The sequence below is a fragment of the Carcharodon carcharias genome, chromosome 2 (assembly GCF_017639515.1).
Source record: "Carcharodon carcharias isolate sCarCar2 chromosome 2, sCarCar2.pri, whole genome shotgun sequence".
NCBI classification, from domain to species: Eukaryota; Metazoa; Chordata; class Chondrichthyes; order Lamniformes; family Lamnidae; genus Carcharodon; species Carcharodon carcharias.
In genome coordinates, this window is record NC_054468.1 from 94,630,161 (window position 1) to 94,649,315 (window position 19,155).

The 19,155-nt window shown below is 49.3% G+C and overlaps 1 protein-coding gene across 8 annotated transcripts in view; it reads right to left on the reverse strand.

The window, feature by feature from the left end:
- The window catches only part of LOC121275299 (peroxynitrite isomerase THAP4-like), a 76,115-nt gene that overhangs the window by 39,690 nt on the left and 17,270 nt on the right, over positions 1-19,155 (reverse strand). The window contains exons 1-2 of one of the 8 annotated variants that reach the window (XM_041182752.1): positions 11,691-11,739; positions 5,232-5,281 (exon numbers count right to left, since the gene is read on the reverse strand). The exons of 5 other annotated variants lie outside the window; for them this stretch is intronic. In XM_041182752.1, the coding sequence (XP_041038686.1) occupies positions 5,232-5,244 (13 nt within the window). In that variant the 5' untranslated portion in view covers positions 5,245-5,281; positions 11,691-11,739. Of the gene's footprint in view, positions 1-1,137; positions 1,299-5,231; positions 5,282-11,690; positions 11,742-19,155 lie in introns of those variants that run through there. 2 more of the 8 variants (XM_041182751.1, XM_041182750.1) reach the window with 2 other exon arrangements.

The window sequence follows — 19,155 nt, forward strand, 5'->3', positions numbered from 1 at the left end:
TGAGAGAAAGCATCTGTTTGGGAGAAGATTCCAAGGCAAGTTTTTGTGTGAAAGACAGAATTCAGTGGCTGGTTGGCCCATGGCAGTGGATGGGGGGGGGGGGTGCGCGCGCATTGAGTTGAGATCCATAGCATCTGTTTGGGGTGGCATCTGTCATTTGGTTTCTGAGTTTGGTGTGTCTGATCATAGGTCACCTCCTGGTTACCATGGACTGTGGTAAGTTGCTTTATGGCCACCAGTGATAAATCCCCACACTGCTTGGAAAGGCGGGGTGCAGTTGTGTTACCAGACCAACAGTTATCACCTGGGAAGAACCAGGTGGAATTTGCCTTTGACCTATTTACATAGAGTTATCAAGGTGCTGGTATTCTACTAGCTTTATGATACCAGTATTCTCTTGAATTCTTGGCACTAAGAGACATGAGAAAAGCTGCTCACTGCCAGTTCCTGCATTATCTCAGCCTCATCTGGTGACTCACCATTTTTGGCTGAGCTTGAGTTCTTGGCAGAACATGTTATGCTCAGGACTGAGGAAGAGAATTCCACAGACTAACGACATTCAGAAAAAAAATCTTCCTTACCTTTGTCTTAAAATAGAGGCCCCTTATTTTTAAACCGTGCCCCCTTATTCTAGTCTCTCCTCTAAGGGGAAACATCTCTTAGTATCCACCCTGTCAAGTCCCCTCATAATCTTATGTCTTAATAAAGTTACTTCTCCTTCTAAACTCCAATGGATACAATCCAACCTTTCCTCATAAGATTAATTTATTCTTTCATGGGATGTGGGCGTTGCTGGTAAAGCCAGCATTTGCTGCCCATCCTTAACTGCCCTTGAACTAAGTGGTTTGCCACACCATTTCAGAGGGCAGTTAGGAGTCAATCACATGGCCATAGTTCTGGAGTCACGTGTAGGCCAGACCAGGTAAGACAGCAGATTTCCTTTCCTAAAGGACATTTGTGAACCAAATGGGTTTTTACAACAATTGACAATGGTTTCATGATCACCATTACTGAGACTAGCTTTTCAGTTCGATTTATTAATTGAATTTAAATTCCACCAGTTGCTAAAGTAGGATTTGAACACTCATCCTTAGAACACTATCTTGGGCCTCTGGATTACTTATTCAGTGACATTACCATGACACCACCTTCTACACCTCCTCCTCAAACTTGATGTTGAATATTTTCTTCTTATCGTGTCCACGGACAGTCTATACATGGCCCAGCCAGAACTGGACACATTTTTGCGCCTTGTTGTTAAATGCGGCAAGATATGCAACAGTGCAGGGTTCTTCTAGCGATAGACATTGCAGGAGATGTTGCATAGGCCGTGGCTCAGTTCCACATTCACAAGTTGTCGGGCAGGTTGTATATCCCCATTTGCTTAGTGACACCTTTGAACAACCTACACCAGTCCTAAGTCTGTTAAGGCACCTCCAGGTTGCCCAGTTGCAATTAGCTCCTGGGGGAAGGCTTTCATCTGGTAGAATTTCCATCGCTGGGGGTTGTTCGAGACTGATGAGCCGGTCTTTCCACAAAGCAATGTGGGCTTCAGATGGGGTTGATTGTAATGGAACAACACTGTTCAGGAAGCTCTTCCTTGACTTTAGGCGGCTGGGTGTAGGTGTATGACCATGTAGATGGTGCCTCTCATCTGATGTTTGACGGAGTGGCTCTGTCTTGCAGGCTACTGTTCTTCTAATATCAGGGGGAGCATTACCCACCAGGATATATAGGCTGCTGGTGCTTGTCGGTTTTAAACAAACTGTGATAAGTCAACAGCTTGCATTCAGAACGGCATCCATCTTCTCAGCATGAGTAGATCTTTCCCATGCAGGGCAGGCACAATCGACAGTGGAATAGCAAAGAGCAAGTACACTGGTTCACAATGTTTTCGAGCTTGCTCCCCATTTTGTGTCAGTGAGCTTATTCAGGATGTTGTTTCGTGCGCTCACTTTTGCCTTTGTCTCTTCAATGTGGTTCTTGAAGGTGAGGCATCTGTCAAGGGTGACTCCTAAGTAGATAGGGTGCTCGCAATGCATCAGTGTTGCTCCACACCAGGTTACTTTAAGCTAGCGTTTGGCTTCACGGTTTCTGAGGTGGAATGCACAAACTTACGTCTTTTGATGGGTTTGCGCGAAGGTGGTTTTCTTCATAGTAGGATGTTAGTCCCTCCAAGGCCTCAGAAAGCGTTTTCTCCACCGTGTTAAAATCAGTGCTTTGGGCGGTGACACATAAGCCATCAGCGTATATAAAACGACGTGTGACGCCGTCTACAGGTTGGTCATTCGCGTAGATGTTGTACAGCAGTGGTGCAAGCATGCTTCCCTGAGGAAGACCATTCTTCTGAATACACCACCTGCTGCGCTTCCCACCTAGTTCAATATAGAACCAGCGATTCTGAAGCATGCTATCTAACAGCTCTGTTAAGTGAATATCTTTTGTCATCTCTAGGATCTTGCAGAGGAGACGTCTATGGTTCACTGTATCGTTTGCTGCTGACAGGTCGACAAAAACAGCACCTGTTATCATCCCTTGCTCAAAACCATCTTCGATATGTTGTGTGAGGTTGAGCAGTTGGCTTGTTGATTTGCCGGTGCAGAAACCTGCTTCCTCTGGAATGATCTTCTCAACTACAGTTGGTGCTATCCTATTGAGTATCAGACGTTCAAACAGCTTATTGGTGTGGCAAAGCAATGAAATTGGCCAAAAACCCTTAGGATCTTTTCCAGGCTTTAATAGTGCTATTATATGTGCCTTCTGCCAAATATTAGGTAGCTTGTGTGTTGCCAGACAGTGGCTGAACAATTGTAGGAGCCATTTCTTTGCTTGCTGTCCAAAATGCTTTATCTGCTCCGTTGCTATGTTGTCAAGACCAATTGCTTTCCTGTGTTTTAGACTAGATATACCAGTTTCCAGATCTTCCATGGTGCATGGTCCAGTGAAGCCAGGGTCATCGCTGTACTTCTTCCTATCTAGTTGTGCTCCTGGTTGTTTCTTGTTGATTTTTCCATTTAGGAGCAACTGGTGTGCAACCAAATAGCAGACACATTTGGATGTTGGGCAGCTTTCTTGGGATCGCCTTTAAGTTTGCGTATGAGAGACCATGCCTTCTTGCTGTTTTATGTAAGATCTGTTGTCTCTATCAAGGTGTCCCAGGTGTTTTGACGCTCTTGATAGTTACTTAACATCACCCTCTCACCAGTAGATATTGTTTCCTCTGAGAAGGGGTCAGATTCAAACATTTAGAGACATACTCCCAGTAAAGTTCAGCATTTTCCTTGGTGAGACCAGAGATGTAGTATGCTCTACAACCTCGGGGGATCTTCCTTCTGGCTGTTTTCTGGACAGCTTTTGCAAACAGGTTGTAGTGCTCAGGTAAAGGTTTAATGCGTTTAACCTTACAGTCAAGTGCTCGTGTGAACCCGTTTCCAATTGGCCTTCTTGAAGTTGAAGCGCCTTTTGAATGGTACGACGGTTGGTAACACTGCTGCATTTACCTGGATACCAATAGAATGGTGTTGTGTCTGTGGTATTGGGTATGTGACAAGCTTCTTGCAGAGGCCAGCGATGTCGTTGCTGACAATGGCAAGATCTGGGTTATAACCACACTTGCAGCGGGCACTGTGGAAGGAGGCTGGCACTTTAGGATCATGGATGAGACTAAACTGGTTAGCGTCCATCCATTCTTCGACTGCTTCTCTGTCGTTGTTAGACTCCTTGTACCCCCATTGGGTACTGTGGCTATTAAAGTCTCCAATGAAGATCTGTGGTTTACTGTGCAGGTTGGGTACAGGGTTAGAGAAGCTGAAATCTGTGCCAGGTGGCTTGTACACTGAGGTCACTACTACTTTGCTCAGCTCTACAATTAGAATTTCGATGTTGTCCTCCTGTTTTAGAAGTGGCTTCTACAACTGAACCAGCTCTAACAAATACAGCACTGCCATATTGTCGATGAGGTCTTTCAATAACCGGGAACATTCCTGGTATTTTTGGGCAGTTGTTCTCACTTCCTTTTTGTGTCTCCTGCAGGCAGATGACATCACACAGCAACTCATTGCATAATGTAGCGAGGATGTTTTGTTTAGCTACAGAGAACCCTTCAACGTTAGCAGATATAACAGTCAATGCCGGTCTTGAAAAAGATCCATGTTTCTGACATCGACGAATTCCATCTTCAGGCATGATGTTGGTACTTGATCAAATCAGCGGTACGAAAATGCTGTATACATTGGGGCCAAGGTAGAAGTGTTCACATCGCTGCCCTGTTTCAACCAATTCTGCCACCACCATGCACAGCAAGCAGTGTTGAATATAACCGATCAGGAACCTGAGACATCCGCAGAAAGACCAGACAACAAAACCCAATCTTATAATTCAAACTCTGGCTCAATTTGGAGTATTTGGCAAGAGGCTTCCAAGACAGGAATTATGGGTGTCCCTCAAGAAACATATTCCAGGCAGTTACATTATCCAGACAGATCGGAGTAAGACAGAACGTATAGTATTTTGAATTTCCCAAGCTGTAATCTCTGCCTGTTATTTAAAAGCTTTTTTTTTAGCCAACTTCACAAGCAATTCAGTTTCTGCCACATTACCAATATCAAATTATTGTCCCAAACATGTGACACACTGCAAGCAGTATAACTAAATACGTAGGTTGCTAATACAAAGGTCTCTAGACATGAGTGCTGCCATTTGGGTGTCTATTTGCTGCCCTCTACTGTGCCTCTCCATCATTACACCAGAAATGACATCAGGGTGTAAGAGTTACTGGACACTTCTCACACAGGACTTTATGTAGAAATATATACATAGAAACAGGCCATTCAGCCCAACCAATCTGCGTCAACATCTGCTCCATTCCCTTTACCTTCATCCATCTAATTTAATCTCGACTAGAAGTCTTCATGCTGACCACCTTACATTTTCTCTCAAAAAGAATGGATCAGAGTCTCACGCCATTGCTTTCTGTCAGCAATTCAGTTCTTTCCTAGTACATTTATATAGCGTCTTTAATGTGAAAAACACCCCATATTGCTTCAGAGTAAAGATAGTAGAGGGAGTGGATGGCAATGATCATAGGATGGGAAGTAGGCCAGGATTTAAATGTGAAGACACGTTTGGGGTGGGAGAAAGAAATCCAGATTAGGACCAAAGATTCCATCACCAATGTTGGGCAGAAGATCAGGAGGTTGCTCGATCTCAGGTCTCAGCCGAGAACTCAATACCTCTGAATAACATTGTAGTTCCAAGGGTGGTTATAGTTTGAAGAGATTTTCTGTAAATATATCAACAATCAGTGAATATCAGCAATGGTGGTCTGCAAATTATCACTAAAATATGCTGAAACCCTTTTCTATCACTTATAAGTACAGCTAAACTACAGGATTATTCTGGAATGACCAATAGGACCTATAAGGTAGCACAAAAACAACTGGTATTCTGATTGAATAATTAGTTCATCACACAACAGCACAAATGTTGATTGTCCCATCTCACCCGATCTCAGTTTCTGAACCTGGAAGTGAACGGGTCAAGCAGCTCCTTGACTTATACAGTATATATGTATAAAGGAGAACGCTGAGCGCAAGGGAAGGAATTCTGAGATCTAACAAGTAAAAAGCCTCCAGCCTCTGCACAAAAATTGCTGTCTGCAAGCAGTGAAGTTAAGAAAACTCACTTTGAACATCCCTGTCCAGGGTACTGTGTGGTGCTTTGCCTGGGTCTGTTAAAATCTATTTTGTTTTTACTGTTGCCTTAATGGAGGTGTAATTGGGTGTGAGATTAATTAGGGGAGTTAGAAGTTATCATAGTAATAATTTGTAGACCTATGTATGTGCTTAAAATCATTTATTCTATAAATAAATGTTTAATTTAGTTCTGTAAAAAAAAATACAACTCGATGGTTGTATTACTAATGAATTCAAGGCACGCATCTGAGAAATAAAAACAAATTGCAAATAGTTGTGGCAGCTGCCTCAAGTTTCCCTCTGGGATTTGAGCAGCTTGGCATTTACCATTCACCTGCCATAACATCCTTTTCCCCCTCCTCCCTCACACACATTACCTCAGCTCTCTGAATCCATGAACAAGCCCCTCCCCCTCTCTCCGCACTCCCCACCCAGACAAGCCCAGCCCCCCCTCTCTGCACCCCTTCACCCATACAATCCCCTCCTCCTTTCTCTACAACCCCACCACACAAGCCCAACCCCCCTCTCTCACCCCCATTCCATCAATCTGCCTCCCACATCTTCCCCTCTCGTTCACCCACATTCCACCTCTCGCTCCCCACAATGCCCTCTCCCCCACAATAACCGCACCATCCCCCTCTTGCCCCCAGTCGCTTCACCACCCCCCCTTCCATCATCCTCCGATTTCCCACATCCCTGTCTCCCCCACTCCCCCTCCATCACACCAATCCCCCCGCCACACCCTCCTCTTCCCCCGACACCCGTTCTTCCCCGACACCCCCTTCCTTCCCCCACCACCCTCTCTTCCCCCCACTACACTCCCTTCCCCAGCCTCGTTCCACCACACCCCACCCCCACCCCCCCGCCACACCCTAAACCAGAATGGGACCAACATCCTTGTGGGGAGGTTTGCTAGTGTTGTTGGGGAGGGTTTAACCTAACTTGGCAGGGGGATGGGATCCTGAGAGGAGGTTCAGCAGGGGGAGATGCACAGCCAAAATTAGAAGAGAGAGCAAGTGAGTCTGGAAGGCATAGAACTTATAGGCCAGTTGAGGCACAAGGGAGTTCGACAAGGTAGGATGTTATTTATGTTAATGCAAGGAGTCTGGCGAATAAGGCCGATGAGTTGAGGGCACAAATTAACACATGGAAGTACGATGTCACTGCTATCACAGAGACACGGTTGAGAGGCAGGATTGGCAGCTCAATATTCCAGGATATAGGGTCTTCAGGTGAGACAGGGAAGGAGGTAAGAGGAGGGGGTATCGCAATATTGATCAAGGAATCAATTACAGCAGTAAGGAGAGATGACCTCTTAGAAGGCTCCTCAAATGAAGCCAAAAAGGTAGAACTGAAAAACAAAAATGGAGCAGTCACATTGCTAAGAGTGTACTATAGGCCCCCAAACAGTCAGAGAGAAATAGAAGAGCAGATGTGTAGGCAAATTTCAGAGAAGTGTAAAAATAATAGGGTAGTAACAGTGGGCGATTTCAACTTCCCCAACATTAACTGGGTTAGTCATAATGTGATAGGTTTAGAGGGAGCGGAATTCTTAAAATGCATCCAGGAGAGCTTTTTAAGCCATTACATAGAGGGTCCAACAAGAGAGGGGACGGTCCTGGACTTAATTTTAGGGAATGAAGCCAGGCAAGTGGTAGAGGTATCAGTGGGGGTGTATTTTGCAGATAATGATCATAACTCCGTTAGATTCAAGGTTGGTATGGAAAAGGACAAGGATGGGCCAGAAATCAGAGTTCTAAATTGCGGGAAGGCCGATTTTAATAAGATCAGATATGATTTGGCCAGGCTGGACTGGGAGCAGCTACTTTTAGGTGAATCTGCGTAAGAGCAGTGGGACTCATTCAAGAAAGAAAAAGGGAGAGTACAGGGCCAACATATTCCAGTAAAGACAAAGGGTGGGACCAACAAATCCATGGAACCCTGGATGTCGAGGGATATATTTACTGGGTTGGATAAAGAGAAAAAGGGAGTCTTATGTCAGATACCGAGTGTTCAAAACAGCGGAAGCCCTAGAGGAGTATAGAACGTGTAGGGTGGAACTTAAAAAGGAAATTAGGACACCAAAAATGGGGCATGAAAAAACATTGGCAGGTAAAATAAAGGAAAATCCGAAGTTATTTTGCAAGTACATTAAGAGTAAAAGGATAACTAAGGAAGGAGGAGGGCCCATTAAGGACCATAGTGGTAATTTGTGTGTGGAGCCGGAAGACATAGGTAGGGTTCTAAATGAATACTTTTGTGTCGCTGTTCACAAGTGAGAGGGACGACATGGGTATGAAAATCAGGCAGAAGGACTGTGATATAATTAAAGCAATCAGGATAGAAAGGGAGGTGGTTCTTAGTGGTCTGGTAGGCTTAAAAGTAGATAAATCTCCAGGCCCAGATGAAATGTATCCCAGGCTGTTGAGTGAGGCAAGGGAAGAGATAGCAGGGGCACTGCCAATAATTTTCAATACCTCTCTGGCCACAGGAGAGGTACCAGAGGACTGGAGGACAGCCAATGTGGTACCGTTATTCAAGAAGGGAGGAAGGAATAAACCTGGGAACTATATGCTAGTCAGTCTAACCTCAGTGGTGGGGAAACTATTGGAAGCAATTCTGAGGGACAGAATTAATCTACACTTGGAGAGGCAGGGATTAATCAAGAACAGTCAGCATGGTTTTGTTAAGAGGAGCTTGTGTCTGACCAATTTGATTGAATTTTTCGAAGAGGTGACCAGGTGTGTAGATGAGGCCAATGCATTTGACATAGTCTACTTCGACTTCAGCAAGGCTTTTCATAAGGTCCTGCATGGAAGACTGATAACGAAGGTAAGAGCCGATGGGATCCAAGGCAATTTGGCAAATTGGGTCCAGAATTGGCTGAGTGGCAGGAGCAGTGGGTGATGGTCGAGGCTGGATTGGACGCCTGTGTCCAGTGGGGTTCCACAGGGATCGGTGTTGAGTCCCTTGCTGTTTGTGGTATGTGTAAATGATTTAGACTTGAATGTGCAAGGGTTGATCAGTAAGTCATAAAATTGGTGGGGTGGTAAATAGTGAGGAGGACAGCTTTAGATTACAGGAGGATATAGACAGGCTGGTCAGATGGGCTAATCAGTGGCAAATGGAATTTAATCCGGATAAGTGTGAGGTGATGCACTTGGGCAGGACAAAAAGCATGGGAATGCACAATGAATGGTAGGACCCTAGGCCTAGAGCTGAAAAACGGGATTAGAATAGTTAGATACTTGTTTGACCAGCACACACAATGGGCCGAAGGGCCTTTTTCTGTGCTGTAGACCTCAATGACCCCCTCCCCCATTCTCCTCCCTCCCCTCCCCGAACACTCTCTGCCTCTCTCCCCAGTCCCTCTCTGCCCCCTCTCTCTCCCCAAACCCTCTCTGCACCCCCCTCCCAAATCCCTCGCTGCCCCCCTCTCTCCCCAATCCCTCGCTGCCCCCTCTCTCTCCCCAATCCCTCTCTGCACCCTCTCTCCCCAATCCCTCTCTGCCCCCCTCTCTCCCCAATCCCTTTCTGCCCCTTCTCCCCAATCCCTTTCTGCCCCCCTCTCTCCCCAATCCCCCTCTCTCCCCAATCCCTCTCTGCCCCCTCTCTCCCCAATCCCACTCTGCCCCCTCTCTCCCCAATCCCACTCTGCCCCCTCTCTCCCCAATCCCTCTCTGCCCAATCCCTCTTTGCCCCCTCTCTCTCCCCGATCCCTCTCTGCCCCCTCTCTCTCCCCGATCCCTCTCTGCCCCTTCTCTCTCCCCGATCCCTCTCTGCCCCTTCTCTCTCCCCGATCCCTCTCTGCCCCTTCTCTCTCCCCAATCCCTCTCTGCCCCTTCTCTCTCCCCAATCCCTCTCTGCCCAATCCCTCTCTCTCCCCAATCCCTCTCTGCCCTCTCTCTGCCCAATCCCTCTCTGCCCTCTCTCTGCCCAATCCCTCTCTGCCCAATCCCTCTCTCTCCCCGATCCCTCTCTGCCCAATCCCTCTCTGCCCAATCCCTCTCTGCCCAATCCCTCTCTGCCCAATCCCTCTCCCTCCCCGATCCATCTCCCTCCCCGATCCATCTCCCTCCCCGATCCATCTCTGCCCCCTCTCTCTCCCCGATCCCTCTCTCTCCCCGATCCCTCTCTGCCCCCTCTCTCTCCCCGATCCCTCTCTGCCCCCTCTCTCTCCCCGATCCCTCTCTGCCCCCTCTCTCTCCCCGATCCCTCTCTGCCCCCCTCTCTCCCCGATCCCTCTCTGCCCCCCTCTCTCCCCGATCCCTCTCTGCCCCCTCTCTCTCCCCGATCCCTCTCTGCCCCCTCTCTCTCCCCGATCCCTCTCTGCCCCCTCTCTCCCCGATCCCTCTCTGCCCCCCTCTCTCCCCGATCCCTCTCTGCCCCCCTCTCTCCCCGATCCCTCTCTGCCCCCCTCTCTCCCCGATCCCTCTCTGCCCCCCTCTCTCCCCGATCCCTCTCTGCCCCCCTCTCTCCCCGATCCCTCTCTCTGCCCCCCTCTCTCTCCCGATCCCTCTCTGCCCCCTCTCTCTCCCCGATCCCTCTCTGCCCCCTCTCTCTCCCCGATCCCTCTCTGCCCCCTCTCTCCCCGATCCCTCTCTGACCCCTCTCTCTCCCCGATCCCTCTCTGCCCCCTCTCTCCCCAATCTCTCTCTGCCCAATCCCTCTCTGCCCCCTCTCTCCCCAATCTCTCTCTCCCCGATCCCTCTCTGCCCCCTCTCTCTCCCCGATCCCTCTCCGCCCCCTCTCTACCCTCTCTCTCCCCGATCCCTCTCTGCCCCCTCTCTCTCCCCGATCCCTCTCTGCCCCCCTCTCTCCCCGATCCCTCTCTGCCCCCTCTCTCTCCCCGATCCCTCTCTGCCCCCCTCTCTCCCCGATCCCTCTCTGCCCCCTCTCTCCCCGATCCCTCTCTGCCCCCCTCTCTCCCCGATCCCTCTCTGCCCCCCTCTCCCCGATCCCTCTCTGCCCCCCTCTCTCCCCGATCCCTCTCTGCCCCCCTCTCTCCCCGATCCCTCTCTGACCCCTCTCTCTCCCCGATCCCTCTCTGCCCCCTCTCTCCCCAATCTCTCTCTGCCCAATCCCTCTCTGCCCCCTCTCTCCCCAATCTCTCTCTCCCCGATCCCTCTCTGCCCCCTCTCTCTCCCCGATCCCTCTCCGCCCCCTCTCTACCCTCTCTCTCCCCGATCCCTCTCTGACCCCTCTCTCTCCCCGATCCCTCTCTGCCCCCTCTCTCCCCAATCTCTCTCTGCCCCCTCTCTCTCCCCTGATCCCTCTCTGCCCCCTCTCTCCCCGATCCCTCTCTGCCCCCTCTCTCCCCCGATCCCTCTCTGCCCCCCCTCTCTCCCCGATCCCTCTCTGCCCCCTCTCTCTCCCCGATCCCTCTCTGCCCCTCTCTCCCCAATCTCTCTCTGCCCAATCCCTCTCTGCCCCCTCTCTCCCCAATCTCTCCTCTCCCCGATCCCTCTCTGCCCCCTCTCTCTCCCGATCCTCTCCGCCCCCTCCTCTACCCTCTCTCTCCCCGATCCTCTCTGACCCCTCTCTCTCCCCGATCCCTCTCTGCCCCCTCTCCTCCCCAATCTCTCTCTGCCCAATCCCTCTCTGCCCCCTCTCTCCCCAATCTCTCTCTCCCCGATCCCTCTCTGCCCCCTCTCTCTCCCCAATCCCTCTCTGCCCCCTCTCTCCCCTCCACAATCCCTCTCTAATCCCATGCGTCCATCCTTTTCTCCCTCCATATCATCCCTCTCTCCCCCCTCCAATCCCACCCCCCCAACCCATCATCCCTCCAAATTCCCACTCACTGTCACCCCCTGTCCTCGCCGTTCGTTCGCGATTCGCAAACACCATGCTCAGGTCACCGCGGTGTCCCCGCCCGAGCCCGAGCCCGAGCCCGAGCCCGAGCCCGAGCCCGACCTTGAAGCGGACACGACACCTCGACCTAGAGCTAATCCATCCACCGGCAACCGCCTACACAACTCTCAGACCCGGCCAGTTTACCTGCTTCTGCTCCCTCCCCACCGCCAGCCATCATGGCCCCGCCCCTTCTGTACCCCCACGTCCGGCCCCGCCCCTTCTGTCCCCCACCCCCCCGGTCCGGCCTCGCCCCTACTGGCTACTCGTCCGGCCCCGCCCCTTCTGTCCCCGCCCACGCCCCTGTCCTGTTCCCCATACGTCCGGCCCCGCCCCCCAGTCCTGTCCTCCCGGCCGGCCCCGCCCCGTTCAGTCCCCCCGACCCCAGCCGGCCCCTCCCCCCTGGTCCTGCACCCTCGGCCGGCCCCGCCCCCAGTCCTGAGAGGCATCAGGTTGAAAAATAAGCTCAGAATTACCTCGAAAAACTCAGCAGGTCTGGCAGCATAGACGGAGAAGAAAAGAGTTCACGTTCCGAGTCCTCAACACCCTTCAATGGAACTGATTTTTCTTTACAAGGAGAGGGGTGAAATATAAGCTGGTTTAAGGGGGGGGGGGGGGGGGGGAGAGAAGTGGAGGGGGTGTTGTGGTTATAGGGACAAGCAAGCAGTGAACTCTTCTTCTCCGCCGATGCTGCCAGACTTGCTGAGTTTTTCCAGGTAATTCTGTTTTTGTTTTGTATTTCCAGCATCCGCAGTTTTTTGTTTTTATCTCAGTGATAGGAGCAGATCATCAAAAGATGTCACAGACAAAAGAACACATAGGTGTTGAAGTTGGTGATATTATCTAAACGAATTGCTAATTAAGAATGGATGGTAAGGCACTCAAGGTATAGCTCTAGTGGGGGTGAGGGGAGCGTAAAAGATTTAAAAATATTTAAAAATAATGGAACTAGGTGGGAAAAGAAAAATCTATATAATTTATTGGAAAAAACAAAAGGAAGGGGGAAGAAACAGAAAGCGGGTGGGGATGGAGGAGGGAGTTCAAGACCTAAAGTTGTTGAATTCAATATTCAGTCCAGAAGGCTGTAAGTGTCTAGTCGGAAGATGAGGTGCTGTTCCTCCAGTTTGCGTTGGGCTTCACTGGAACAATGCAGCAAGCCAAGGACAGACATGTGGGCAAGAGAGCAGGGTGGAGTGTTAAAATGGCAAGCAACAGGGAGGTTTGGGTCATTCTTGCAGACAGACCGCAGGTGTTCTGCAAAGTGGTCGCCCAGTTTACGTTTGGTCTCTCCAATGTAGAGGAGACCGCATTGGGAGCAACGAATGCAGTAGACTAAGTTGGGGGAAATGCAAGTGAAATGCTGCTTCACTTGAAAGGAGTGTTTGGGCCCTTGGATGGTGAGGAGAGAGGAAGTGAAGGGGCAGGTGTTACATCTTTTGTGTGGGCATGGGGAGGTGCCATAGGTGGGGGTTGAGGAGTAGGGGGTGATGGAGGAGTGGACCAAGGTGTCCCGGAGGGAACGGTCCCTACAGAATGCTGACAGGGGGTTGAAGGGAAGATGTGTTTGATGGTGGTATCATGCTGGAGTTGGCGGAAATGGTGGAGGATGATTCTTTGAATGCGGAGGTTGGTGGGGTGATAAGTGAGGACAAGGGGGACCCTATCATGTTTCTGGGAGGGAGGAGAAAGCGTGAGGGCGGATGCGCGGGAGATGGGCTGGACACGGTTGAGGGCCCTGTCAATGGTGGGTGGAAAACCTCGGTTAAGGAAGAAGGAGGACATGTCAGAGGAACTGTTTTTGAAGGTAGCATCATCGGAACAGATGCGATGGAGGCGAAGGAACTGTGAGAATGGGATGGAGTCCTTACAGGAAGTGGGGTGTGAGGAGCTGTAGTCGAGGTAGCTGTGGGAGTCGGTAGGCTTGTAATGGATATTGGTGGACAGTCTATCACCAGAGATTGAGACAGAGAGGTCAAGGAAGGGAAGGGAAGTGTCAGAGATGGACCACGTGAAAATGATGGAGGGGTGGAGATTGGAAGCAAAATTAGTAAATTTTTCCAAGTCCCGACGAGAGCATGAAGCAGCACCGAAGTGATCATCGATGTACCGGAGAAAGAGTTGTGGAAGGGGGCTGGAGTAGGACTGGAACAAGGAATGTTCCACATACCCCATAAAGAGACAGGCATAGCTGGGGCCCATGCAGGTACCCATAGCCACACCTTTTATTTGGAGGAAGTGAGAGGAGTTGAAGGAGAAATTGTTCAGTGTGAGAACAAGTTCAGCCAGATGGAGGAGAGTAGTGGTGGATGGGGATTGTTTGGGCCTCTGTTCGAGGAAGAAGCTAAGGGCCCTCAGACCATCCTGGTGGGGGATGGAGGTGTAGAGGGATTGGACATCCATGGTGAAGAGGAAGCGGTTGGGGCCAGGGAACTGGAAATTGTTGATGTGACGTAAGGTGTCAGAGGAATCACGGATGTAGGTGGGAAGGGACTGGACAAGGGGAGAGAGAAGGGAGTCAAGATAACGAGAAATGAGTTCCGTGGGGCAGGAGCAAGCTGACACGATTGGTCTACTTCGGTGCTGCTTCGTGCTCTCGTCGGGACTTGGAAAAATTTATTAATTTTGCTTCCAATCTCCACCCCTCCATCATTTTCACGTGGTCTATTTCTGACACTTCCCTTCCCTTCCTTGACCTCTGTCTCAATCTCTGGTGATAGACTGTCCACCAATATCCATTACAAGCCTACCGACTCCCACAGTTACCTCGACTACAGCTCTTCACACCCCGCTTCCTGTAAGGACTCCATCCCATTCTCTCAGTTCCTTCGCCTCCGTCGCATCTGTTCCGATGATGCTACCTTCAAAAACAGTTCCTCTGACATGTCCTCCTTCTTCCTTAACCGAGGTTTTCCACCCACGGTCGTTGACAGGGCCCTCAACCGTGTCCAGCCCATCTCCCGTGCATCCGCCCTCACGCCTTCTCCTCCCTCCCAGAAACATGATAGGGTCCCCCTTGTCTTCACTTATCACCCCACCAACCTCCGCATTCAAAGAATCATCCTCCACCATTTCCGCCAACTCCAACATGATACCACCATCAAACACATCTTCCCTTCATCAGCCCTGTCGGCATTCCGTAGGGATCGCTCCCTCCGGGACACCCTGGTCCACTCCTCCATCACCCCCTACTCCTCATCCCCCACCTATGGCACCTCCCTATGCCCACGCAAAAGAGGTAACACCTGCCCCTTCACTTCCTCTCTCCTCACCATCCAAGGGCCCAAACGCTCCTTTCAAGTGAAGCTGCATTTCATTTGCATTTCCCCCAACTTAGTCTACTGTATTCGTTGCTCCCAATATAGTCTCCTTTACATTGGAGAGACCAAACGTAAACTGGGCGACCGCTTTGCAGAACACCTGCGGTCTGTCCGCAAGAATGACCCAAACCTCCCTGTCGCTTGCCATTTTAATACTCCACCCTGCTCTCTTGCCCACATGTCTGTCCTTGGCCTGCTGCATTGTTCCAGTGAAGCCCAACTCAACCTGGAGGAACAGCACCTCATCTTCCGACTAGGCACTTTACAGCCTTCCAGACTGAATATTGAATTCAACAACTTTAGGTCTTGAGCTCTCTCCCTCATCCCCACCCGTTTTCTGTTTCTTCCCCCTTCCTTTTTTTTTCCAATAATATATATAGATTTTTCCTTTCCCACCTATTTCCAAGGAGAAGCCCTCTCCTTTCTCCATCCTCACTAGAGCTATACCTTGAGTGCCCTACCATCCATTCTTAATTAGCACATTCGTTTGGATAAAATCACCAACTTCAACACCTCTGTGTTCTTTTGTCTGTGACATCTTTTGATTATCTGCTCCTATCACTGCTTGCTTGTCCCTATAACCACACCACCCCTTTCCACTTCTCTCCCCCTACCCAACGCTCTCCCCCCCCCCCCCACCCAAACCCCCCTCCCCCCACCTGAAACCAGCTTATATTTCACCCCTCTCCTTGGATTCATCCAGTTCTGCTGAAGGGTCATGAGGACTCGAAACGTCAACTCTTTTCTTCTCTGCCGATGCTGCCAGACCTGCTGAATTTTTCCAGGTAATTCTGTTTTTGTTTTTGACTGTCCTCATTGATTGGTTATGTCAGTACCTAATAGCTTGTACTCGTTTTGTTTCCCTTTCACCTGACCCCACTCCCTAACATGTCCACAAGCACATACCCCCCTCCAGTGTCCACCTCAACCATCACCACCCACTGAACCAATGCCCATCCTTGCCCCAACACCTGCTCCTGACTGCTCCAGCCCAAGGTTACAGGAGTCGAGGGTTAAATTCAGGAGGGATACTGAACTGCCATGATCAGCAGCAGCACTGCAGCAGTCCGGTATTATAGTGAGTTAATATGAAGCAGGGGAAACAGCACAATACTTCTGTATTACTGCAAACCTGCTGTCGGAGTTGATTCTACCCAGGCTGCTACCTCTCCTGTTCTTAGCATGGCAGCAAATGTTGATACATTTTTAAACAATCCCCAGTGGCACAGTGCATATCAGTACCTTACAGCAACAAGCAGAAAACATTTGCCTCCACTTTAATTTTCTCCTCAAATAATAAGCTAAAACCTATTAGTGAAGCAAGTCTGAAATAAAAACACTTTGCCTTCTCCAAAAGATAACAAATCAAGCTGACAGGCAGAAGAAGCCCTCTCCTTTCTCCATCCTCATCTCCCATAAGTGCAAGGTGATCATGGGCTTAACTAAGATTGAGACCATCCCAACTAGCCTCTGCTAGTTCTTCTAAGATCCCCCTTGGCCTAGCCCAGAACTCTCATCTTTTTCTCGTTTCTCTCCTAATTCCTTGCATTCTCTTTTCTAAACTCATCTTGTCCCTGAGCCCCATCTGCTATTCCCTCAACCCTATTAACAGCACAAGAAATCGGAGCAAGAGTAGGCCACACAGCCCATCAAGCCTGCTCCACCATTCAATACGATCATGACTGATCCTGGGCTTCAACTCAATTTTCCCACCCACTCCCCATATCCCTAAATTCCCGAAGAGATTAAGAATATGTATATCCCAGCCTTAAATGTATTCAACATTGGAGCATCCACAACCCTCTGGGGAAGAGAATTCCAAAGATTCACAACGCTTCTGAGTGAATAAATTTCTCCTTATCCCAGTCCTTAATTATTAGTCCCTTATCTTGAGACTGTGCCCCTGTCTTTTAGATTCCCTAAATTCCTGAGGCCCCAGCACCGGTCCTTGCAGCATTCCACTATTTCCTGCCTGCCAACTCGAAAGAGCCTAAGTTATGCCCACTCTCTGTTTTCTATCTGTTAACCCCATGTTCCCATTAACCCAATATTCCTTCCAGACTCCCTTGTTAGCTGATATTGTTTATGGACTCGCTCTTCAGCTACTGTCCCTCTCACCCCGAGATGAGCTTGCAAATTTGCGCCATCAGTAAGCCAGCCTATCTCCACCTTTGTAACATCACCTAATTTTGTCTCTACCTCAGCTTCCCTGTTGCTGAAACCCTCATCCATGTCTTTATTACATATAAACTTGACTACTCAAACATACTGCTGGCTGGCGTCCCATGTTCTACCCTCCCTAAACTAGAGGTTAACCAAAACTCTGCTGCCCATGTTCTAACTTGCACCAAGAGCCCACCACCCTTGTTTTTCATGGCTTTTATAATCATTTTTCCAAAGAAAGGATCTGGGGAAGGCAAACATTCAAGGGTTGCGTCTGTTACCCCCATCTCCTCAGTTATTATATTGTACAAGTAGATTTTGGGCAGAGAGAGTCTATTCCAGTAAATATAAAGGTGTTGGATCTGCTTGCAAGAGTGACGGATGCCACTGAAGCCAGAAAGGTATCTATGCAGATGTGAATTTGAAACAAGCATGGTTCAAGCCTATGTGCAGCAGACAGCATGTAAGAGGCACTCCTCCTGAGCACCATGGTCAGCAGCACACTTCAACAAGTCTGAATAATTCACCATCATCTGAACTATAATTTTTTTACAAACATTGCCATTAAATGATGATTCTATCAGTTGAAACCATGGAGCTTCAGGAGCAACACTACACCTCTTTGTAAGCCAATGATGACAGATATTGAACTCAGCAACAACTTGCATTTATGTAGCACCTTTAATATAGTGTAACACCCCAAGAAGCTTCATAGGAGTGTTCTCAGACAAAACCATACACCAGGCCATAAAGAAATTAGAACAGGTGACCAAAAGCTTGGTCAAAGAGGTAGGTTTAAAGAAACGGCTCAAAGGAGGAACAAAGTAGTGAGGTGGAGATGTTTAAGGATGAAATTACAGAACATAGGGCCTATAGAAGTGAAGGCATGTCCTCCAATGATGAAGCAAAAGAAATCAGGGATGTGCAAAAGGCCAGAATTAGGAAATTGCAGAGATCCAAGGGTTGAAAGACCAGAAAAGGTCACAGAGACAAAGGAAAAAAGCCATGGAGGGTTTGAACAAAATGATGAAAAGTTTAACATCAAAAGGTGTTACCAAACTGGGAACTAATATAGGTCAGTGGTATAGTGGGGGAGATAGGCGAATGGGATTTGGCGTGAGTTAGCATAGCAGCACAATTTTGGATGAATTCAAGTTCATCCGAATATATACGGATATATGAGCATACGGTCCCATACCCCGCCTCAGAATTGTATCATCCAGCAGTTCTTGTGCCTCTAACAGAGGGCGCTGGTGAGAAGTGACTGAAGCGTTCTGGGAGAAGTCACCGCAACCACCGCGACTCAGGAGGGAATTGAGGAGGACCCACTGACAAAGAACAGAATAGCCCCAAACGTTATATTGCTGTAGTGTTTCCATCCCTCCCTCCTCCTCAAACCTAAAAAAGAGAGAGGAAGAGGCAGTGCCTTCAGGAGTGCACCAGACCTGTGAGGGACACTCTTCTGAAAGTGGATTTTAAAGAAAAAGCAGCTCATTGGTGACTAAATCCTGGGAGCAGACTCAGAGGGAGGAGCACTGGAGTGGTGACCTCGGGGCACAGAGTAACTGAAGCCAAAACTGAAAAAATGACATCACAGGAAAGCTGTGATCTGATTGGTTGGTAGGAAATCTGCTCCAAATTTGAAAAAAAAACACTGCAAAGCTAATTAATAAATTAATTAACTAAGTCGAGATGGCTGGGCAGGTGATGTGCTGTAGCTGTATGATGTGGGAGCTGGCAGATCCCACTGGGAGCCACAGTGACCACATCTGCAGCAAGAACTGGTTGCTGGAGGAACTCCGGCTCAGAATTGATGAGCTGGAGTCTGAGCTCCGGACGCTGCAGCACATCCAGGAGGGGGAGAGTTACCTGGACGCTTTGTTTCAGGAGGCGGTCACACCCGGTAGATTAAGTACCTCAAGTTCGGTCAGTGGTCTGGGTCAGCAGGGTGTGACGGCAGGTGTGTTCAGGAAGAGGAGCCTCAGCTCTTGCCCTTGTCCAACAGGTATGAGGTACTAGCTCCCTGTATGGATGAGGAACAGGGCTGTAGGGAGGATGAGCCGGCAGACCACGGCATCGTGACACAGCATGGCATTCAAGAGGGGGGAGTAAAAAGACAATTGGTAGTTGTA